The sequence below is a fragment of the Portunus trituberculatus genome, chromosome 30 (assembly GCF_017591435.1).
Source record: "Portunus trituberculatus isolate SZX2019 chromosome 30, ASM1759143v1, whole genome shotgun sequence".
NCBI lineage: Eukaryota > Metazoa > Arthropoda > Malacostraca > Decapoda > Portunidae > Portunus > Portunus trituberculatus.
Window position 1 is genome coordinate 9,360,060 of NC_059284.1, and position 25,190 is coordinate 9,385,249.

A 25,190-nucleotide genomic window follows, 5' to 3' on the forward strand; every position below is an offset into this window, starting at 1 on the left:
ATAAATCAGCAGTGGCTGTAGGCAATATTTACAGGGACACTTCCAAGAGACCTGCAAATCAACAAGAGGTAACTAATTTCCTTGAATCTCAATTTGAATGAATGTCATCTGAAATTACAAGTAAACAAAAAACTACAACACAAAATTAAAATCTTCACGTGTTGGAAAGAAGAAAAAGGTACCTAGAGATGAAAGAGGCAAAGGAATAGAATAAAAGTCAATAAAAAATAAAAACAAGTAAAATAAGATGAAAACAGCCACACTTACATCCTTCGTAGACTTCAAGCGGCACGTGAATACCAGACACATTATGCCGCACAGCCACGCCCAACCGCTCATCCAACTGGCTGGCGTTACTCGGGTCGAGGTCCCTGAGGTCCTTCATGAGCAGCGGGCGGGACGTGTTGAGGCGAAGGTCGTCGTTCCAGATGTAGAGAGTTGTGGCGTCCTCCAGTATGTCTACGATCTCCTGTCACCAGAGAGGACACAGTGGTGAGGGGAGGGTGTGTGGCATAGGGCAGAGTGGTGAAGGGTAAGGGATGTACATAGTGATGGGAGAGTACAAACGTCTCATAATTTGGTGATCATTTTGGCATCAAGTGTGAGGAGCAGTACTTCTTGCCTCAATGTAAGGAAGAGGGAGGAAAAAAACTCAGCTCAACAGTAGATTATTCCCTGCTGTGGTACTACGAAATTCTGAGATAGGTGGGAAAGAAGAACACAGGGAGCAGGAGAGGTATTGAAAAAGCTAAGGAGAGAAACACTTTCATATAGAAACTCAACTCTACAGTAGATCATTCCCTGCTGTGGTACTACGAGGCTCTGAGATAGGTAGGAGAGGAGAATAAAAGGAGCAAGAGAGCTATTGAAAAAGCTAAGGAGAGAAACACTTTCATATCGTATCTATTGCCTTTAAAATCCCGCTTTCAAATACATTCCTCAGTGTTACCAAAACAGGATAAGTGGATGGGATATATAAAGAAGGAATAGGTGGATATATAAAAGGGATAAGCGGATGGGATATAAAGAAGAGATAGGTGGATGGGATATATAGAAGGGTGAAAAGGGTAAAGGCATTATCTTAAGGGCACACAACAAACAAACACGATTCGCTTACCTGTAATGCATTTCGTTTAGAGGCAAAATGGTCTTGAATCTTTTTAGCCATCTCCTCCACCATCGTAGGCAGGTACACTGGTTTGACGCTCACGATGGCGTCATCATTCATGTTCTGAAAGGCGAAGCACATGTCACTTCCTCCACAAATCCGGGAAGAGTGAAAGATGACGGGGATGATTCGCAGTGTGTGAAACGTGAAGAAGGAAAAACAAAGGAGACAACATACAATTTTTGGAAGTATATGAGAGAGAGAGAGAGAGAGAGAGAGAGAGAGAGAGAGAGAGAGAGAGATTTTGTAACACTTTCGTCTCGTATAGGCACGGAGGAGGAGGAGGAGGAGTAGGAGGAGGAGTAGGAGAGCACTACTACTACTACTACTACTACTAATAGTAATAATACGATGATGATGAGGAGGAAAGGAGAACAACAACAGCAGCAACAGCAACAGCAGCAGCAGCAGCAGCAACAGCAGCAACAACAACAACAAAGACGAAAAATGCATTAAAACTTTCCCGCGGCCGTTGTGTCAAAACTCATCTTTTTCCTCGCCAACTTTCGCAGCACCAAAGTTCCCCTGCCTGGCGCTTGTCTCCCTGTTTTCATCTTCTTCAATGCTGCTAACGCCTTATTACTATTCAAATAACTCCCTGCGGCCGCTGAACAAACACACATCCATTAAGTCCATTCAGTTTTCATTCCATTAAGTTTTAAGTATTTTCTGAATCCTAATTGAAGAGTTTTTTGCATTTTTTTCCCACGAATAATACTTTTTTTTTTCTACCTGGAATAAATGATGTTACTGGAATAATGTTTTAAGCTGGAATGTTCACAATATTTTTTTCCCTGGAATTGTTTTTTTTTTTTTTTTATCGGTAATATATTTCTTCCCCCTACAATTGAATGTTATTGGAATAGCCAGGTTTCTTTCAATATAGAGAAATAACTTTTTTTTTTTCATAACTACAAAACTTTCTTACTTGGAATAAATACTACTACTATTAGGCTACTACTACTACTACTACTACTACTACTGCTATTACTTTTCCTTTACTTCTTTTCCTCGTCCTTTTCGTCCTTCACTCAGCAATATCTAGGTTATCTCAGCTTCATCTTCAACCTTCAAACGAAAGCTTTCTCATCCCTCTCAAGCTGAACGAGGCTTTGTCAGCTCCTCCTGCACTGAATGAAGGCTCTCTCTCTCTCTCTCTCTCTCTCTCTCTCTCTCTCTCTCTCTCTCGTAAAATCCTCCCTCCCATGACTTTTTACTAATGTTTTTATTCCTTCTCACCCTTCCCTCAGCACCGCCTTTCTTCCTCTCCCTTACCCCTACCTACCTTTCCACTCCCTTCTCGTCCCCTCCCTCCCCTTCCTCGTCTCTCACCAGGAGGGAGTAGGTGGACATGAGACGTTTTCTTTGATGTTTGTCCTCGTGAGGCTCAAGTGTTTGGCTTTTCCTGGTATTCTAGTTCCATCATAATACGTTTACCTTGAGAATGCTTGGCTGGCGTTCGTGTGAGTCAAATGCTGGAGTGTAGAGGGAAGGGAAAGTGAGAAATGGAAGATACTCTGACGAAGTGATGAAAAATACACTCAGGTAAAGGAAGAGAGTACGGGAAGAGAAAATACGGTGCAGGAGGGAAAATAAATGAATGAAAAAGAAGGAAGAGAGTAGAGAAAGAAAATAGTGTAGAAGGGAAAATAAAGGAAGATGCATGATAAGAACTCAGGAAAATACGAGAAAGGAAGGAAATGCTTTTCTGATATAAGGAAAAAGAGGAGAAACATAAGGATGAAGGGAGACATGAGAGAAGGGACATTTTTGACGAAAGAAAAAAAGGAGAAACGGGAGACATGACAAGGAAAGCATAAAAATAAACAAGGAAGGAGAGACAGGAAATATGGAAAAAAAAAAAAAAAACGTTACGGAAGGGAAATACGGAGAAAGACAATAGAAAGGAAAAAAAAAACCGTAACCAAATAATTCAAAATGCACGAAAAAAAAAAAAAAATTGGACGAGAAAAGAAAAGAGGAAAAAAATTACGTTGTTATTTTTATACTTTCCTCATCACACTTAACAGTTCAAAAGTGAGGCGACAATTTAAACACAAATTTCCGAGTTCTTTTCATCAGAGAGAGGACTAGAGCCTGATTGGTTAGCACTATCTGATTCTAATAAAAAGTCCTCTTCAGCAGTCTTTCTCATTTTCTTCCTCTTCACTCAATCTCTCCTCCTCTCCTCCACACACACTCTCTTTCTCTTTCTTTATGCAGTCCTTCCACTTCTTCCATCTACGCTCATATTAACCTTTCTTTTGCTGGTGCACTGTTCATCACTTCTTTCTACGCTATTTCCATTAAAGCAAGGAAAAAAAAAAAAAAAAAGCACGAAGGAAATACACGAGGAATTTAAAGAGGAAAGCAATTCACTTCTTGGTATTTTTTCATTATAGAACAAAACTTTTTCCGGGAGTTGAAAGGCAAGATTTTTCCAACACATTCCACCGTCATGCTGCTGGAAATAAGCGAGGAAAAACAGGGGAAACTCAGCGGTGAAAAAATGCCTTTAATAATCTGTGTGTTATCATGGAGAATACTTTTCCTGAAGAGCTGTGATGGATTTTTCTCTTTTTGTACATTTTTCCCGTTCACGTTGCCGGAAATGAGAGAAAAGCGAGAGCAACTTGGTGGAAAAACAATCTAATACTCAAATTTCTCTTTTAACGATGAAAGGAACGTATTAAGATAGTTATAAAAAAAGAGAGAAAAATAAAAGATCTGAATTCATTGTGTGTTGCAACCCAAGGGAAGTAATTCCAAAAAGAGAGAGAACAATAAAAGACCTGAATTCATTGTGTGTTGCAACCCAAGGGAAGTAATTCCACCGAGCAACAACACAACACAAGGAGGAGAAAATGTTTAATACCCAATGTAGATTTGAAGGAGAAGAGTTCCTTGCTAGCACCACGAAAAGCATCAACACTGCCTTATATTCACTCTTAACCTCTTCAATACTGGGACACATTTTTACCTTGATATTTGTGTACGATTAGACCATTTTATTGACATTAGCAAGGGTTTATGGAGGTCAGAAGATTAATGCCCACAGTCTTCACTATTTTAATCCCTTCAGTACTGGGACACATTTTTACCTTGAGATTTGTGTACGATTAGACCATTTTATTGACATTAGCAAGGGTTTATGGAGATCAGAAGATTAATGGCCACAGTCTTCACTATTTTGATCCCACACATAAGTTTCTGAAGCTATATAAAATCACCAAATAGTAAGCGGAATGAATATGGAAACGCGTCATGGGGTTCAATACTTCCAGAGGCCACAAAGATGATCAGTTGGGCTTTTATGAACTTTTTTTCAGTTAACGATGTAAATTCCTTGTTGAACTATCACTGAAACCATGGAAACACACTTCAAAACTCTAAAACCTTCCACTGCTGCGTGTTAAAAATAGTTAAGATCAGACGATGAAATGTTTCGAAATACAGACCTGCGATAGAGATTCAATTCTTTTTTTTCCCCTCTTCCTCAGTTAATGTGAAATCTGTGCGGTCACCGAGGAGCGTGACCCCGAGGTGGATAAAATGTTCGCTTTCGCAATCTCAGGTGCAAATAATCTCTTTTTCCTTCTCCAGTATTCGCATTCTCGTTTCCATAACCAGTTACTTTTGGTGAATACGTGAATATTTTCCAGAACACCGATGAAATAATTAAATAATTTCAGAATATCAAATGTTAGAGTTTAACAATTCACACAAAGGAATGTATATAGGTGAGCTTCAGTGTCTTTGTCACGAAGAGCATACATAGTTCTGAAAATTAAATGATTTTGTAACTAAGAGAACTAATTTCTCTTTGTCTCTTGTCTTTCCTGTGTCCTTGCAAAAAAAAAAAAAAAAAAAAAAAAAAATAAATATATATATATATATATATATATATATATATATATATATATATATATATATATATATATATATATATATATATATATATATATATATATATTATACATGAAACAGTTTACACAGTTCTTCTGAAACTCAAATAATTTTGTAAGCTGGAGACAAAACTAATTTATCTTTGCCTCTTCTCTTCCCTGTGTCCTTGCAAACAAATTACACTTCTCCTCTTTGTCTCATCTCTTCCCAGTGTCCCTGCAGAAAAACTACACTGAACACTTTACATAGTTCTCCTGAAACAAATAATTCTGTAAACTGGAGACAAAACTAACTTCCCTTTGTGTCTTGTCTTCCCTGTGTCCCTGCAAACAAATTCCTTTACAGTGGCGGGTGTTAACAAGCACGACCATAGCTGCCGAAAGGTTAAAGCTCCCTATGAGCCGACCAGGAAGGACATCCTAACCTTTGCTGGAATGTCAAGTATCGAACTTCAGCCCCTCAGCCTTTCAGCAGCTTCATCCTTGTGGCGGGAATCTGCGACACACACCACTGTCTGATTTCCTAAATGTTTCCGCACACACACACACACACTCACACTCACACACTCTCTCTCTCTCTCTCTGTCAATGGTGTCTATATGATTCTATTGATAGCTAAACACGGATGGAAAAGGAAAGAGGGTAAGATTTTTTCTCTTTTCTCGTTTATTTCTTCTTTCTCCTTCGGTATCTTTCATTCTTCCTTTTTTCATAATTCTCTCCTTTCTTTTCTGATTTCTTCCGTCTCTTTCTTCCTTCAATCTCTTTTACTTCTCTTTTTCTTTCCTTTCAATCTCTTTACTTCGCTTTTTTCTTTCTTTTCCCTTTTTCTTCCAAACTTTTATCGCTCTCTCCTTTAATCTTCTCTTCCTCCTCCGTCAGGTAAGCCGTGTTTACCTGCGGCCTCACCGGACAGCTAGGGACACATGATGAAGGGAAGGAAAAATGTGTGGCCTTTCAAAACTATGATGAAGTTCTCTATAAGTTTCCCTTCTTTTCCTACATCGAGATTTCCATCCCAAGTCTCTCTCTCTCTCTCTCTCTCTCTCTCTCTAAGTCTGGTAAATTCAGAACTTTTCCCATTTTTCATGTTATTTTCTATTTTCTCTTCGTTTTCTCTCCATGAAAAGTGCCTCCTCCTCCTCCTCCTCCTCCTCTTCCTCCTCCTCCTCCTCCTCCTCCTCCTCCTCCTCCTCCTCCTCCTCCATCTCCTCCTGGTCCTTCTCTCCGTCTCTGCTCTTTCTTATTTCTCTTTCGTAACTTTCTTCTCCTTTCTTTATTTCTTTTTGTTCCTCTTTTTCTTGTCTTCTTATCTCTTCTTCGCATCTTTTTACTTATTTCTTCTCTTTGCTCCTCCTCCTCCTCCTCTTCCTCCTTCTCATCTATCGTCTCTTTCCCCCCTCATCTTTCATTCCCTCCTGTTCTTCCTTCGCCCTTTCATCTCTCTTCTTCTCCACTTCCACCTCCTTTCCATCTTTCCTCCTCCTCCTCCTCCTCCTTCTTCTACCTCTCCCTTGCGTCACCACTCCTGCCAATCTCTCCCCTCCTCCACAAATCCTTCTCCCAGTCCTGAAAAAGCTCTCACTCCTCCACTTAATTAAAAAGAGCTCAGATGAAAACTTCAACAGCACATAAGATAGAAATGGCCTCGTTAGTTAATGCATAAAGGAAACATTTATATAGAAGGAAAAGGAAAATAAGTAGAGACGCACGTAGGTGTATGCAAATGAGTATGCTAATGAGATGATTAAAGAGCTTGTCAGTGTGAATATGGAGATGATAAGTGAATAAGGATAAGGAAAGAAATAAGTGAGTCAATAAATAAGGTATAAACGTGACTCGAGACGGGGAAAAAAGTGAATTGATGTGATGAATTTGTTTGTTTAAGGAAAGAGCACAAAGATGAATATATTTGAAAACAGAATGACTAAAGCTAAGAAAAAAAAAGGCGGAAAATGATGAAATAAAAGAAAAATGGTAAGAAGCAAAGATGATGATAAGGACAGTAAATGAAAAAAAAAAATACAAACAACAAAGATAGAAAAAAAAAAAACTGCAGGGCCACACAAACTCATGATAAATATGAAAATAAAGAAATAAAATAAAAAAATCTTCCAGAGGTGGATAACGAGGACACGGCAAGGACTTCAGAGGAGGAGGAGGAGGAGGAGGAGGAGGAGGAGGAGGAGGAGCAGTAATGATGGTCCCAGCATTGTAAGAGAAGCACCAACATGCAAAAATTGTAATTACTCTTGATGTATTCAGACTAAAAATGTATGAGGCTAAAATTTGAAGTGGTGATTGAGGAGGAGGAGGAGGAGGAGGAGGAGGAGGAGGAGGAGGAGGAGGAGGAGGAAGGAAAGTGGAGACAGGAGGAAAGGAGAAAAGAGGGAAGATGCAAAGGAAGGGAAAGGATGATGAAAATAGAGGATAAATAGGAGAGAGAGAGAGAGAGAGAGAGAGAGAGAGAGAGAGAGAGAGAGAGAGAGAGAGAGAGAGAGAGAGAGAGAGAGAGAGAGAGAGAGAGAGAGAGAGAAATCGAAAAGTCAGAGAATAGGAGAGTGAGAGAATGTGGAAGAATGAAGAGATAACACAAGAAGAAGAAGAAGAAGAAGAAGAAGAAGGAAGAGGAAAAAATAAGAGAACAGATCAGAATTGAAGAAAGGAGAGAAGAGGAGGAAATATTGGAGGAATGGAGTAATAAGAGGAGAGAAGAGGAGAAAAAAAAATGAAGTAATGAAAGAAGAGAAAGCGGAAGAAGAAAATGGTGAAGAGAAGAGAAAATGAAATGTATTGATGATAAGAGGAGGAGGAGGAGGAGACAAAACAGATGAATAGAAGAATGAGAAAGAGAAAATGAAGATAAATAAAGACAAATAAAGCGACAACAGACAGAGAGGAAGAAAAATATGAGAGAGAGAGAGAGAGAGAGAGAGAGAGAGAGAGAGAGAGAGAGAGAGAGAGAGAGAGAGAGAGAGAGAGAAACAGTGAAGTGAAGGAAAGAGAAGCAGAGACAAATTGAGGCTTAACGATGGATTATGCAAGGGGACGATTCAATAAAAAAGGGGAAAACAAGTACATTTTTCCCCTCTCCCTACGAAGTTTCCCCTGTACTCAAAGTTGCCTGGATCCTTCCCTCACTTATTTCCCCTTTAAATCTTGTTCTTCCCCTCTCACCCTCGCGAACAAGACAGCACAGTTTGTCTTTTTTCCCTCCCCTCTTTCCTCTCCTCTCCCCTCTTCTCCTTTTCGCTTCTCTCCTCATTCTTTTATTTATACCCTCTTATTTTATATATATTCCCTTTCCTTTTCTCCACTCCTCTTCCTCTTTCTATTTCAATCTTTTCTTTGTTCTCTTCATCCTTCTCTTCCTTTTTATTCGTTCTCTTTTGAAGTCTTTGTCTTTCATTGTTATTTGATTTGATTTTCTCTTTTATAGGTTTTCTTATTTCTCTCTCTCTCTCTCTCTCTCTCTCTCTCTCTCTCTCTCTCTCTCTCTCTCTCTCTCTCTCTCTCTCTCTCTCTCTCTCTCTCTCTCTCTCTCTCTCTCTCTCTCTCTCTCTCTCCTCTCTCTCTCTCTCTCTCTCCATATTTTTCTTTCCATCTCATCTCTTTTGCTCTCTATTCCTCCCTTCTTTCCTCGTTTCTCTCCATTCCTATCTTTTTACTTCCTCTTTTCTGTACAACTGTCTTATGTTCAACCATTTACATATTTCCTACATTCATCTCTCTCTCTCTCTCTCTATTTTCTTTTTCTATACAATAAGGGTTTTCACGCGGATTTAAGAGCTAAAGGTGGTTTTTTCATATATTTTTCCTATATTCCTCTATCAACTTTCCTAGGAGACTTTTCTGCTTCATCTTCTCTTTCTTCTCCTCCTTCAATCAATTTTCTTATGACACTTTTCTGCTTCACCTCCTCTGTTATTTTCCTGTATTTTTTTTTTCATTCATTCTTCTCTGCTTCACCACCTCCTCTCTAACTTTCCTGCATGTTTTTTTTTTTTTATTCATTCTTCTCTCCCTCGCTCTCCGTCACATCGAAGTGTCTACAAGAGGTGAACATGATCTAACTTCACCTATACATCTCTCTAGGCGCAGTGAGGGAGGGTGTCTGCAGCATTATAGCATTATAGCCCAGCACTGCCTGCCTCCCTGCCTGTCTGCCTGCATTCCTCCTCCGTCTGCTCAGCGCGGCGAGGCGACAAATTAAAAAATATAAGTCTTGCCAGGAAATGATGTTAGTGTGTGTGTGTGTGTGTGTGTGTGTGTGTGTGTGTGTGTGTGTGTGTGTGTGTGTGTGTGTGTGTGTGTGTGTGTGTGTGTGTGTGTGTGTAAAGAAAAGTAATGATTAAAACCCCTGAAATCATCTGTTGCTGGGATGTACACACACACACACACACACACACACACACACACACACACACACACACAGCCTTGAGAACACTGCGCGCTCATTATATAGAAAGTGTTTACAATTGTTTAATTTTGCTCCTCAACCTGCCTTCCTCTCCTCTCCTCTCCTTCCTCTCTCACTTCCCCTTCTCATAACCTTCCTGTATTCTCTCCTATCTCTCTTCTCCATTTTCATATTTTCTTCCTCTTCCTTCTTTCCCTTTCCTGCACCTTCTCAACCCTTCATTTTTATTATTTCCTCCTTTCCTGCTAATCTTCATAATTCCTCCGATTCTTCCTTCTCTCTCTTTCTCTCTCTCTCTCTCTCTCTTCTTCACAATGCTCATCTCAATTCAGCGGTGCATTCTTCTCCCTGCGCAGCGCTAATGAGGACTTGTGTCTTGTAATGCAATAGCGGCGCTGAATGGAGCTGCCTGAACAAGATGAACGGGATAATGCCTTTGTTTGTTTACTGCAAGTGTTTCGAATCTTGTCAGCGCCTTTTGTCTCCATCTTGACCACTTTTTTTTTTCACAATATTGAGGTTCTGGTGTGTCTTTAAAGGTGTCTTCATGGTTATAGGGAGAAAAAATAACAACGGTAAAAAGTGCCTTGAAAGAAAGTCACGGTAAAACAAGTAACAAGAAAGACTAACAGGAAACAGTAACAGAGAATATACATATATATTTTATACCTGACCTGACCTAACCTAACTAAACACTGCTACTTTTTTCCTATATACAAATCATCAGTGTTATTATTTTTTTTTTCTAACATTTTTTTAGTTACTTTCTTTCCGAGCACTGTCATCACGATTCTAGGGAAGGTCTGACGCGGAAAGCCATCATATATAGACCACTTCTGGCTGTATCTTAAAGCAACACAGGTTTTTAATCCCTTCAGTACTGAGACGCATTTTTACCTTGAGTTTTAAGTATGATTAGGCGATTTTATTTGCATTAGGAAGGGTCTATGGAGGTCAGAAGATTAATGGCCAGAGTCTTTACTATTTCTGAAGCTGTATAAAATCGCCAAATAGAAACCAGAAATATGAAATCGCGTCCTGGTGCTGAAGAGATTAATGGTGTTTTTACGCTTCTACTGTCAGATTGATAACACTTCTACAATATGAAACAGGAGAAACTCTTGAGAAACCAGGCTGACGATCTTTGAGGTCTTTGAAAATAGTCGTGGTGTGAGAGTACTGTTTATGAATACGAGCCTAATTCTTTCTTTACTTTTTTTTTTTTTTATGTAGGAGGGAAGCTGGCCAAGGACAAAAAAAAAAAAAAAAAAAAAAAAACAAAAACACTGAGTTGCCAGTTCCCTTAAAGGTCATAAGCTATCCAAAATTCATGGGCAAATGTATCAGTTTGGGAAAATGTTAATGAAATGTGGGAAAAATCACCTGTATTCGGTTTTGTGGTCTTTAAAAGTGGTGGTAGTGAGGGAAAAGCGATTTAGCGCGGCCTCTAAAACCTCTGAAACTGGAAGGGCAGACAACAGTACGGTACAGGAGATGGCTTGCAAAATGTACGGACCTCTTGATGGGTTTGAAATGTCACTGGGGGAAGCTGAAATACAAACAGACAGACGGACACGTTACTAGACAAAAAATGAAGATAAAAAAAGAAAGAAAAAAATAGTTTTTCATTTGTTTTATCTACTTTTTTGTTTCGCCTTAATTGAAGTTGGGAGCACGCACACACACACACACACACACACACACACACACAAAGAGCAAACGATAAAGAAAATGTATTAGCGCAACACCACGAAGAAAAAAAAAAAAGCAACACCACGAAGAAAAAAAAAAGTCCATAATGTGATAACGGTGGTAAAAAAATGGTTAGCATAAAAATTATAACGTAATGTATTCATGAATCTCCATTATAAAAACTCCATTAATATGTATCTTCTTTTATCTTTTATATCCAAGCCTTGTTATCGCATCGTTTCCTTTAATTTCCTCCTCTCTCTCTCTCTCTCTCTCTCTCTCTCTCTCTCTCGATCATGGATGGAAGAAGACTGAGATCGATTCCTCTTCCTACTTTTTATCTTCTATCCTCCAGTGATTGGGTGAGCGATATTCTCTCTCTCTCTCTCTCTCTCTCTCTCTCTCTGGTAACAAGGAACCTACCAGACTCCATCGGCTTTAGTCATATTCTCTCTCTCTCTCTCTCTCTCTCTCTCTCTCTCTCTCTCTCACAGAAACGTATAAAATACTACATTTTAAGTCTATACGCAATCTCTCTCTCTCTCTCCCTCCTCTCTCTCCCCCACGCACACGTTTATCTATATATCGTCACACTTCCCCTTAAACTCAGTCAATATTCAGTTCGTGTCAATGCAAGCGTCTTCAAACCGTGTCCTCCTCCTCCTCCTCCTCCTCCTCCTCCTCCTCCTCCTCCTCCTCCTCTTCCTCCTTCCTCCTCCGTGACGGTCCCAAAAAGTGTTGGAGCGAACAGAAAACGGAGCTGTAATGTTTATTCAGCTGAAACTGTTTGCTTATTTATTGTATTCCAAGTCGAGAACGTGATGAGAGAGAGAGAGAGAGAGAGAGAGAGAGAGAGAGAGAGAGAGAGAGAGAGAGAGAGAGAGAGAGAGAGAGAGAGAGAGAATTTCAACATTACGATTCAGATTCAAGTTATTTGCACCCGAAGGTAAATAGTATAGAAACTTATGTATGTATGTAATTGATGTGTGTGTGTGTGTGTGTGTGTGTGTGTGTGTGTGTGTGTGTGTGTGTGTAAAGGGTCTAATGTAACAGTAAAGCGAATTCTCGGTTAATCTGACATAATTCTTGGGCAGAGAACATCCCCACGCTCTTCTCGCGCCGCCAGCCTGCCTTCCTGCCGCCGGTCACCCCATCCGGCCCCTCCCTCCAGTCAGCCCCTGCATAAGTCACACAACAGCAAGTCAGCCCTGCGTCAGCCTTAAGGAAACTAAGCAGTCCCAGAACACAGCGTCACACAGCACAACAGCAAACCTCATCACAGCATTACACCACAGCTTCGCATATTACCACAAACCATACCACAGTTTCACACAATACTATACCGCACCACACCACAGGATATTGTTACACAGCACCATACCACAGCCTCAGAAGCTCATCACACCATAAATAATCTACAATAATTATTTTCTTTGATTCTTTTAAAGACTCGCAATTAATTAAGATGTCTAATGAAATACCTGCGCATTGAGTTGCCCACCTGAGCACCTCTAGCTACCTGTACTAATTAACCCTGCAAGTAATTAATTAAGAGGCCCCGTACCTACTGGCGAAGAAGCAACTAGTTGTCATATAAAGGTAAAATAGACACGTACAGTAGTAATAATAATGTCATAATAATAATAATAATAAAAATAGTAATAATGATGATGGTAATGGTGATATAATACAATAAGAACAACAGTGATAGTAACGATACCACCACCACCACCACCACTACTAGCAAATGAAAGTCCTGCAGAAACAACAACAACAACAACAACAACTAATAGGGAAGTCTATGTTCACTGAGCTCCTCCACAAACCACCACCGCCACCCCCCCCAAAAAAAAAAAGGAAAGAAAAATGAACATGAGTGAAAATGAATGGAAATTTTGAAATGACCAATTAAATTTCACTGATTACATGGCAATACAATTAACCTTCACATCACACACCTGACTCGACCCTCAACGAAGGCAAAAATAAATAAACAAAAGGGAGAATGACTTTATATTCATACACATATTTGAAAAAGAAATAAAATCACATTAATGTAAGCTAATTTTTCTTTTTCTCACCTTATTTTTGGTTGAGAGAGAGAGAGAGAGAGAGAGAGAGAGAGAGAGAGAGAGAGAGAGAGAGAGAGAGAATGTGCAACGGAGCAAGGTAAGGCAGGAATATTTTAAAAAGGAAGGGAGGAAGGAAAGGACGGAGGAACGAAGGAAGGAAGGAAGGAGGAGAGGAGGCAAGAGAGACAATGGGATAGGAGAGAAGATGAGTGCATTTGAGGTAATCAGATTATCACACACACACACACACACACACACACACACACACACACACACACACACACACACGGTCAATTCACTTATCTTATTATGTAGATATAATTACACTTGGTTTCGTTTCTCATTTGTATTTTCCTTTATCCTTCAGTCACTCAGCCTTATCAGTCAGTCAGTCAGTCAGTCAGTTAAACAAAACTTACCACACACACACACACACACTTTCAGTCAGTAAGTCAATCAGTCAGTCAGTCAGTCAAACAGCCACATAAACTTGGAAAATTGACATATATAGACACACACAGACATACAGATATACATCTATCAATACACCCACCCACTAAACCATGAAACACACACACACACACACAGGAGGAGAGAGAGAGAGAGAGAGAGAGAGAGAGAGAGAGAGAGAGAGAGAGAGAGAGAGAGAGAGAGAGAGAGAGAGAGAGAGTATGAGGTTACCGCCCCATTTCTGTCAGGCTGCAAATTATGAGGTTATACTTAGTTATTGTGCATGTGTGAGTGTGTTGGTGTATAATTATGTTGCCACCTCGCTCACTGGTGTTGCTGTCGGTGTGTGTTGTCTCAAGTTGCTTGGGGGAAAGAGAAGGAAAGTGAGAGAAAGTATCGATGCCTCTCTCTCTCAGCTTTTATTTTCTATTCTTTTAGTTTCCTGTTCTGTTCTGCGTTCTCTATTCTGTTCTCTTTTGTTCTGTCATTCATTCAGTCAGGCATTCAGTTAGTTAGTTGGTTATACAGTTAAGGAGTCATTCATTCATTCATTCATTCAGTCAGTCAGTCAGTCAGTTCATCCAATCAGCTTTCCAGTTAATCAAATCAGCCAGTCAGTCAATAAGTAGGCAACCAAACTATTCGCTCAGCCAGTCAGTCAGTAAATCCGTCAGTCAGTTAGCTTTCAAATAAGGGAACCAACCACCTAGACAGCCAACAAGCAAACCAGCCAGCCAGTTAACCAGTCAGCCAGCCAGTCAGTCAGTGCCACAAAAGTTAACAATTCTCCCTCGCTCTTCCTTCAGGTGGAAAAAATAAACTTTCCTTAAACTCTCACCTCTCTCTCTCACTCTCACTCTCTCAATCCCTGCAGGTAAAAGTTTGCACCTGAAAGTAATTAGTTTATCAATCAGAAAGTCAATTTGAATAGTTATCAGTTTCCTGTCTGAGCGTGGGAACGTGAAAATGAAATGCTGATCTTTATATCAAATTCCACTCGAAATGAAATGAATGAAGGGGATTGAATTACCTGGAGAAGAGGATGCTTGAGAGAGGGTCCTTACCTGGAGTACCTTTAATTAACGCTCTACCTGTGTGCTTGGCCAGGTGAGAGAGACAGAGATAGAGAGAATGAGAGGGATGCTGACCTGATGCAGAGGAAATGACGGGGAAGGAAGAAGTGTGTGTGAGAGGAGGAGGAGGAAGAGGAAGAGGAGGTGGAAGAGGAGGAGGAGGGGGAGAGGAGGGAAGGGAGGAAGGAAGAGGGAGGTGCCAGAATCGATAAGACACAGGCTAGCATTTCCCGCAACGTGTGTTCCAACTTAGGAGAGAAAAAAGGGAGGAGTGGAAACCGATGATGAGGGAATAACGCAGGTGATGAGAGGCTGGGACACTGTGAGGGAGAGGCGCAGTGAGACCTCCGCCGGGGACATGAGGAAGGACGAGGAAGAAGGAAAGAGGAAGAAGGAAGATGATGATGATGATGATATGATAGAGGAAGACAATGATGTGATTTAAAATGGAGAGGAAGAAAAAGAAGGAAAGAAGATGAGAGGGAAAAGGGAAGTAAAAAAACGTAGAAGAAGAAATAAGTAAATTAAATAAATAAATCACTAAATGAATGAATAAAAAAAAATAAGGGATTAAACAACAAAAACTAACGCTAAACAAGAAAAAGAACAAAAACACGAGGAAAAGAAACAAGAACAATAACGAAGGAAAAGAAAGGAAAAGAAAAGAAAAACAAAAAACAGAGCAAAGACATTCACACAACACAATTTCCTCCTGTGTATATCTTATTAGAGTTACAATTTCCTGGACTGGGGGGAAGGAATGAAGCGAGACGGAATGAGACGAGTGGCGGCGGGGGAAGCAGGTAACGGGCGGAGCGAGGCGGTGTGATCAAGAAACTGAGGCCTTTCCTTCCCTCTATACCCGTCACGTGCCGCCCTCAAAGCTCCCCTGACTCGCCAAGGATGAAATAAGGTTACAATTTCTTTTCTCCTTTCCCCCTTGACTTGTGTTAGTGAGTGGTGATTAGCAGGGCAGGTCACCGTGAGTACCCTGTTTGCTAATCACCACTCGCCAATACAAGCTAAAGGAAAAGAAAAAGAAATTGTAACCTTATTTTATCCATGGCGAGTCAGGGGTGCTTTGAGGGCGGCACGTGGCGGGTATAGAGGGAAGGAAAGTTTCTTGATCACACCGCCTTGCCTCCTCCTTCCCCGCCGCCCCTCCTCCCATTCCGCCCCTCGTTTCATTCCGTCTCGCTTCTAGAGGAATAAAAAACACTTCCTCTTCCCAATATTCTTTAGCCAGTTTTTTTTTTTAATGCATATGTTTAATGGGCATCGTTTTAATTTTCTTTGGCTTATATTGACTATCTGGTGTACTTAAATTCTACTCCATCTTATTGTCTTTTTCCATCCTGTCTTCACCTTCCTCGTGCTGGTGTGCTGGTGTGTGTGTGTGTGTGTGTGTGTGGTGCTGGTGTGTGTGTGTGTGTGTGTGTGTGCTGGTGTGTGTGTGTGTGTGTGTGTGGTGCTGGTGTGTGTGTGTGTGTGTGTGTGTGTGGTGTGTGTGTGTGTGTGTGTGTGTGGTGCTGGTGTGTGTGTGTGTGTGTGTGTGCTGGTGTGTGTGTGTGTGTGTGTGTGTGGTGGTGTGTGTGTGTGCTGGTGTGTGTGTGTGTGTGTGTGTGTGTGTGGTGTGTGTGTGTGTGTGTGTGTGTGGTGCTGGTGTGTGTGTGTGTGTGTGTGTGTGTGTGTGTGTGTGTGTGTGTGTGTGTGTGTGTGTGTGTGTGTGTGGTGTGTGTGTGTGTGTGTGTGTGTGTGTGTGTGTGTGTGTGTGTGTGTGTGTGTGTGTGTGTGTGTGGTGTGTGTGTGTGTGTGTGTGTGTGTGTGTGTGTGGTGTGTGTGTGTGTGTGTGTGTGTGGTGCTGGTGTGTGTGTGTGTGTGTGTGTGTGCTGGTGTGTGTGTGTGTGTGTGTGTGGTGTGTGTGTGTGTGTGTGTGTGTGTGTGGTGTGTGTGTGTGTGTGTGTGTGTGTGTGTGTGTGTGTGTGTGTGTGTATTGGTGTGTGTGTGTGTGTGTGTGTGTGTGTGTGTGTGTGTGTGTGTGTGGTGTGTGTGTGTGTGCTGGTGCTGGTGTGTGTGTGGTGTGTGTGTGTGTGTGTGTGTGTGTGGTGCTGGTGTGTGTGTGTGTGTGGTGTGTGTGTGTGTGTGTGTGTGTGTGTGTGGTGTGGTGTGTGTTTGTGGTGCTGGTGTGCTGGTGTGTGTGTGGTGCTGGTGTGTGTGTGTGGTGCTGGTGTGTGTGGTGCTGGTGTGTGTGTGGTGCTGGTGTGTGTGTGGTGCTGGTATGTTTGTGGTGCTGGTGTGCTGGTGTGTCACGTGTGGTGGGTGTGGTTCAATTAGCTATTTTTTTTTATTTTTATTTAGTATGATAAACAAATAAGCAATGATAAGATAACTAGCTACAAATAACTAACTGGAAATAAACCAATAAACAATGATATGTTTATTTCACGTTAGTTAGCTATCATCACCTACTTACAATAAAAACAAAAAGAAACGATAAAAATGCAAACACTCCAGGCAAGCCACACACGATCAAGGGGATAACAGGAACTAAACCAAAGCCACGCGCTGATTGGCTGGAAACATTCTCGCACGTGTTAGCGGCGACCAATTGGGAAGGAGTGTGCGATTAACTGAGCCTCCCTGATTACTTCTCAGTCCCACACCGCGAGAACACCTGCAATTAACGAACAGCAGGAGCGTTGAGTGTTACCTGGCTGAGTGTAAGTGGAGGCTGGATAAGGTTAGGTTAGGTTAGGTTAGGTGAGGTGAGTGCTGAGTAATACAATTAGTGGAGATAAGGTTAAGTTAGGTGAAAGTGCTGCGATATACAGTAAGTGAAAGCTAGTTTAGATTAGGTGAGTGGTTGTAAATACCGTTAACCCTTTCAGAACCATGACTGTGGCCATTATTCTTCTGACCTCCACAGACCCTTCCTAATGTCAATGAAATGGTCTAATCGTACACAAATCTCATGGTAAAATTGTATCCCAGTATTGAAGGGGTTAATGGAAGGTAGGTTAGGTGAGTGCTGGGAAATACAGCTATTGGAAGCTAGTTTAGGTCAGTTAAGGTTAAGTCAGGTGGGAGCACTGGGACATAATTAATGGAAGCTACGTTAGGTTAGGCATTAAAGTGTTGATGAAATACCATTAGGTTAGGTTAGGTTAGGTTAGGTTATTATGAGGTGAAATGAGTGATGGTAAATACGTTAATGGAAGCTGGGTTAGGTCAGGTAAGGTTAGGATAGGTGGGAATACAGAGAAATACAGTTAATGGAAGATAAATTAGATTAGGTGTTGAAGTGTTGATGAAATACTGTTAGTGGAAGTTAGGTTAGGTTACGTTAGGTCAGTGTTGAGGAAATCCAAAGAGAATACAAAAGAAACATGGGGATATTGTAGTGAAAGGGTTAAGTATCAGAGTGTATCCTTCTCAGCTGCGGTGGTGAGTGGCGACTGGCGGGGCGAGACACGGCGGATGAGGAGGAAGAGGATGAGGAAAAGGAAGAGGAAGATGAGGAGGAAGAGAGGAGTCAATACGAGGAAGAAGGAGAGACAAGCACTCTACTTTTCCATTCCAACGAGGCACACGCGAGATGGTCACTGTCCTCCACACACACACACACACACACACACACACACACACACACACACACTCTCGTCCAGCCAATGAAATAGCCTTCCAGAATCCAATATTGGCAAAGGTTGATTTTTTTTCTGGTGGTACAACAGCTTCGTATCCCTAGTGGGGTCTCTCTCTCTCTCTCTCTCTCTCTCTCAAATAAATATCCCTAAGGCGACAATTTCCATCTACATTCTAAACCAACAAGTGACTTCCTCTGTGTGTGTGTGTGTGTGTGTGTGTGTGTGTGTGTCCTTTCCAATACTCCACGGAAACAATGCGTGGAAAACCCGTATCACGTATTTCGCCGTTCACCTGCCAGCTCCCTCTCTCCCTTAGCCCCGCCATGCACTCGCTTCCCTCAGAGGCGATGCGTAACACAGAGTAGCCATAAATAAATACAAATGCCGTCCCATGAATCAATGACAAGAAAGACGGCATGCATTTTATAACTTACTTTTTTGGGAGAAAGATGAGAGGGAGGGCGTGACGGCGATGTGTGTGAGAGAGGAATGGCAATGCGAGAGGGAGGAAGAGAGAAGGAGAGAGAAAAGATGAAGAGGAAAGAGATGGAGGAGGGAGAGAGACAGGGTTACATTTCCTCACGCCTCTCATTCCTGTCCTTCCCGCCCTCCCTTCATCACTCACCCCTATCTCTCCCCGTCTCCTTGTTTCCATTACTCTCCTCCCTTGCCCACACACACACACACACACACACACACACACACACACACACACACACACACACACACACACACACACACACACACAGATGCGCAGGATATTTCAGAGCATCCTTCGTGCATCAGTTTGTTTTCTCTCTCCTTTTGACATCCGCCTTTCCCTGATCGACCCTGAAATCCTAGGAGGGAGGAGGAGGAGGAGGAGGAGGAGGAAAGATGACAGGGGTAAATAGGGGTGGAGAAAGAAGAGAATAAAGAAGGAAATGAGGCACAAACGAGGAAAATATGAGAAAATGAACACGAGGAGGAGGAGGAAGAGGAAGAGAAAATGATGGAGGAGCAGGTTGCATGGCACTAAATCACACCTGCTTACTCTCCCAAATCATGCCTGAATTTTCCTTTTTCCAACCCACTCCCTCCTTCCCCACTCTCCCACAGTTACTCATGCCGCGGGGAGCAAAGTTCTTACACGCCTTCCAGTCCCTGAAGTCACTGGAAACAGCTATCCTTCACTTCTTGCCCTTCCCTCCTGCCGCACCCTGAACCTTCGCTGCGTCTGTGTCAGGGTCCTTAGGGTCACACCACTTCTATGCAAATGTCCCTAACTGGTTAATGATTTCCTAATAGTCTCCTTAGGCCTTAATTGTCCCGCGTTAGTCTTAAGGGAGGGAAAAAATACGGAGGAAGAAAAACACAGCCATTTTTACCTCAGAGTCCCACGGCTTGGAAACTCGGATAACGTGGAGAATAGAACACAAATCCCAAAGCAAATTAAATTGTCTATCACACGTCCTGTAAAAAAGACAAGGGCACGATACATCAGCGGGACAGCCAGCAGCAGACAGGAGCGGCAGGTTGGCGAGATGAGCAGGAAAACCCAGGGCGCCGTGAGCTGAGACCAGGACAAAGGAATAACATGGAGGAGGAGGAGGAGGAGGAGGTGTCTATGTGGGGGGTCACGGATCTTAGGAATCTTCATGGACCGGTGCCAAATAGACCCCCCATCCCCCACACACATCTTGCCTATTAACTCAGTGCATCATAAAAAGAAGCAGGCAGGCACGCACACACGCACATGTGGAATGAAAACCAAAAATAAAGAAAACGAGGAAACAAGGCCAGCGAGGATTAATTAAAACTTGAAAAAAAATACTGACGACATTTTAATTACAGCAAAAGGAATAAAAAAAGAGAAAGTGAGAGAAGAAAATATAAACAGGAATTGCATGTAACAAAAAAAATAAACACAAGTGAAAATAAAATCCACAAGGAAAAGAACAACTCAATAATAAAGTAAAGAGAAAAACAACACGGAAATACAGAACATCTAACCAAACCTTAGTCAACCTAACCCAACTTAACCTAACCTAACCCAACCTAACCCAACCTAATAACCTAACTTAACCTAACCTAATAACCTAACCTAACCTAACCAAACCCAAACAAAACCTATTCTAACCCAATATGACCTATCCTGACCCAACCTAACCACTTTTATTTTGCCTTCCTAAATAAAATTACTACTGTTACTTTTTTGTCATGTTTTTTTTTCTAGTAAATTTTCCCTCTGGTACTTTCTTTCCGGCACCGTACTCGTATACTCACCGTGTCGAGGAGGTTGGCGTGGGTGGTGCGGCCGTGCAGAGCCTCCAGCCACTCCGTCGTCTTGTTGGCCAGGCTGCTGAAGGCCCTGCGGGGGAAACAAAGCAACACCGACTTTAGCCAACCAGAGGAAAAAAAGGAAAGGAAAACAAGTCCCGTCATGTCCCGTGCCAGGAAAAACAAAGGGTCCGGTGAAGGTTAATGGAGTTTTTCAAGTGAGTTTTCATGATTCCAGTGATATTCCAACAAAGATACTGAGTCATGAATAGGAAAGGAAATATGATGAAAACCCGACCAATACTTTCTGAGGCCTTTGAAATTCTGTTGAAAGAATAAAGCTTTTAAGAATACACGGGTGGCAGCAGCAGCAAGTTCCAGCTGAAAACAACTGGTCGTTTAGTCTCGAATCGCAAAGGTTTATTGCCTCGAACACGGAATAAAAACATCTCTAAACTGGCGAGGTGTGTTTCTTTTTGCGACTCGCTATTGAAAACAACTACACTCCAAAAATTTCTCTTTTCAAAACAAATATTTTTCCGAAGTTGGAAAGAAGTAAAGTTTGCGAGTCTGTTTACATAACGCTACATTTCTGTCTAATTGATTTACAAATGCCATTCAGTTAAGCAGAACAGAATAATTCGTTTCTCCTAACTTTGGAAAATCTTAATTCATACACAAATGCTACTCGGTTCTCCAGCATAAAACTTTTGTATCTAACCATGTATCTAATTTATACACATTACATAACTAAAAAGTGCAAGATATTTGACACTAAACTTTTAAAACCATCGATCTAATTAATATACAAATGTTATTAATCTAAGCAGTATACGATACACATTTACTTCTACCTCACGGAATCACGCATATAATTAACATCTAAACGTCACTAAATTAAGCACAATATTTTTCATTTAACTCTGTAATTGAAATCAGTGTCGTATTTTACACTAGAAACACGCCGGAACCACCTGGACTGACGCTGTAAAATGCAATGAGTGTTTACAATGACAATCAAATTTCCATGCGATTTTACAAGCCCTTCCTCTCATCCTGGCAGCATTTACGACTTTTGGCGGGAAACCTTCACGAGAAGATAGGAAGAGGAAGAGAGAGGAGAGGAGGGAGGTAGAGGTGCAAAGTGATCTTTTCTATCTATGTATCATCTGTCTACTTTATTTAGGTCGGTCTCTCTCTCTCTCTCTCTCTCTCTCTCTCTCTCTCTCTCTCTCTCTATTACTCAATCCAGAAATCATTATCTTTCTTTATCTACTTATCATTATCGATCTTCTATGTTTTGTTACCTTTACCATAACCTTACCCACAATCTCTCTCACACACACACACACACACACACACACACACACACACACACACACACACACACATTCTTCCTTTACCTATCCAGCCTCTTTAATCATTCAGAGCTGCTCTAAGCGTACACACACACACACACACACACAGTGATTACATATTGATCACATCTGGTTCTGAATGATAGATGGATTTCGCCAAAAGGAGGCAAGACAAAGGGCGCTGGGGACGAAGAGAGGAAGTTTTCACCGATTGCCAAGGAGGCTGAAACTCAGAAACCGAAACCCATCTCTGTAAGACGAGCGATTTAGTTATTTAGGGATTGGCACATCGTTGAACCCCTATTTTTCTTCTTTCATTTCTCTTTGACCAAGAGTGAGTGTTTTCAATACAGTTGTCCTCCAGTTTTCGAGAGGTTATTTGGTTCTTTATCGATTGGCATATTGTTGAAAGCCCCCTCCTTTTTTTTTTCAATATTAATTAGAACTGTATTTAGAAACGCTTCGCTCACTCATTATGGCTTTTTTCTTCTTTAGGCCAGAGATACAATTAAGGTCTTCAGTACTGAGACCTATGAGCTTCGGGCGTGATTAGACAATTTTATTTACATTAGGAAGAGTCTATGGAGGTCAGATGATTGATGGCCACAGTCCATTTTAATTCCCCATATACTTTTTTGAAGCTGTATAAAGTCACCAAATAGTGACCAGAATGAATATGAAAATGCGTCAAGGTACTCAAGAATTCAATGGTATTTTTTCGATTGATACAGTAGAAGTCTTATTAATCTGCCCTAAGAACTGTAAAAACCTTGAAAACTCTGTCACTTCTACTGAAACCTTTTGGAAGTAGTCGAGATGTGGCCATAAGTGTATTTGAGCAAGGTAAAGGAGAACCAGGAAGTGTTTGTGCTGCTAAAAAGCGAATTAGAGTATTTAAGAGCGAATTAGAGTATTTAAGAGTATGAGGAGATAAGAAGAAAGTTTTGCATTGTAAGAGAAGAAAACAGGGGAAGTCTGTGGAATGAAGTGAAATCAAGAACCGTTTGTGTGTAGAAGTGATATCAGTGTGTTTAATGTGCATAACAGAGAGAGGAAGTGTTTGTATAGAGGAAAGGAGGCTTGACATATGCAGAGGAGCGCAGCGAAGTGACAGGAATAGGAGTGAAAGCGAAGGCCGGACGTTACTACATGACTTCAGATGCCAACAAATGCCCAAAAACACATTAGTAAATACGAGGAGCGCCATAGTCAAGTTAAAGTGTGCACAGGTGACAAAAAGACCGAAATAAACTCTGCCTACTAATAATACAGGTGTGAACAAGGTGAGAGGTATTGTCAGAAACACCTGTCAGTTTGGTTCTGATTGAGTGTATTCGATGCCTGAAAGTCTGTGAGAGTAATTTGTCGAGGATTTTTAAAGACTTTGTTGGTCAGTAGGTCAGTGTGCCCTCGCAGGATGAAGGGAGGAAAGAAAACGGAGGTAAAATGGTAAACAGACGGATACATTAGGCCAAGGTTTCCCAACTGGGGCACTAGCACTCCCTGGGGATGCTGAAATCAATTTTAGGGGGTGCTGGGAAGTGATGTACACACTTCCTTTCTTTTATCCTAATAATAAAATTTTAGTTAGGGCTACTGGACTAAAGACATGACAACAGGCGGTGCTATGGTCGGAAAAGATTGGAAAACGCTGCATTAGGCCGAGAGAGAGAGAGAGAGAGAGAGAGAGAGAGAGAGAGAGAGAGAGAGAGAATATCGATATTTTCATGGCCATTAACTCAATCTCGCATTCAATTTCTTTTCTTCTTCCCTTTCATCATCAATTATTTCTCACCCTTCAGTCCTCCATTACCAGATGACGTCACAAACACACACACACCCACACCCACCCTTAAAAGCTAACACACACCCTTAAAAGCTAAAGAAAACGAAAGAGCAACGATCAAAACAACAATAACAACAATGGCAACAAAAACACACCGCCCCCCCCTTCCTCCCGCCACAAGCCACCATGACAGATAAGTCCCCGGAGTCGTGACGCTACAAATGGCGGGAAAAGACTCACTTTGCATCGAGACTGGCTGATGGAGCGACGAGACACGAGATAAATAGAAAAATGGCGGAGGTGCTGATGGCTGCTCGTCCCCCCGCCATCGCCGCTCAACTGTCACTGCCACCCCTCTCACCCGCTGCCAGTAAACATTAGCAGACGACGCTATTAAGTTCCTATCTCAGCCCCCAGGTGTCTCTCGCGTTAGTGCGTACCATAGAAAACCTCAGGTGCAGGGAGGGGGCACTGCTTCATTACTCTGATCGATAGCTAGAAGTCGCTTCATCGCCGGGGAGAGAAAACGGGATTGTCACATGCTGGACTTCAATATTTTACGAGTATTTTGTTGCCGTAGATTTTTTTTCGTCCAATACACGACAACAAGAATCTTTTTAAAATCTACAAGTACACGAGCATGAGAGTTCATTAATGCATGTGGTCTTCCCACAGAGAAGTTAAGGGAAATAGGAAGCGAGGAAATACGTCATTTATTTCAGAGGAAGTCGTGTGTCGCTAAGGAGACGGCTGCCAGCTTGCCTTTAATGGGAGGAAGCATGCTATTTTTAGTTTGTGTGTGCCGCCGCTTGCAAGACAGACAGGGACCGCCCAACTCACCACCAGCAGTCTCGTCTCGCAGCCTCGGAAATTACTAAAAGGAAGACTACGAGAAAGAAAGAAAAGGACACGTGGAGAGATAAAAAGAATAATGATTACTACACGCTGCCGGCAGGAGGAGGAGGAGGAAGAGGAAGAGGAAGAGGAAGAGGAGGAAGAAGAGGACGCACTGATATCTAGCCCACGCTGTGTGTAAGCTTTTATCGAAGTCATTTCAGATTACAGTCAGAACCGAACCGAAACGAAAAGGAGAGAGAGAGAGAGAGAGAGAGAGAGAGAGAGAGAGAGAGAGAGAGAGAGAGAGAGAGAGAGAGAGAGAGAGAGAGAGAAATGTGAATTTGCTTTTAAACAATGAGGAAACAAAACTAGGAGTGAATTACCGGGATATAATACGAAATGGAAGGAAATAAATAAAACAAAATAAATTCAATCCCTAAAAAAACAGGAAAACAAGAAAATATTCTCAAAACAATCTAAGAAAAAGTAAACAGGAAAAGGAGAAAAAAAAATATAAATGGTTAGA

General features: G+C 41.6%; 1 protein-coding gene across 5 annotated transcripts in view; it reads right to left on the reverse strand.

Annotated features, from left to right (window-relative positions):
* Window positions 1-25,190, reverse strand: part of LOC123510996 (voltage-dependent calcium channel subunit alpha-2/delta-2-like) — a 187,067-nt gene that overhangs the window by 17,914 nt on the left and 143,963 nt on the right. The window contains exons 1-4 of one of the 5 annotated variants that reach the window (XM_045266591.1): window positions 24,068-24,257; window positions 20,690-20,774; window positions 1,118-1,231; window positions 268-469 (exon numbers count right to left, since the gene is read on the reverse strand). In XM_045266591.1, the coding sequence (XP_045122526.1) occupies window positions 268-469; window positions 1,118-1,231; window positions 20,690-20,774; window positions 24,068-24,156 (490 nt within the window). In that variant the 5' untranslated portion in view covers window positions 24,157-24,257. Of the gene's footprint in view, window positions 1-267; window positions 470-1,117; window positions 1,232-20,689; window positions 20,775-24,067; window positions 24,258-25,190 lie in introns of those variants that run through there. The other 4 variants (XM_045266593.1, XM_045266590.1, XM_045266592.1 and 1 more) reach the window with 4 other exon arrangements.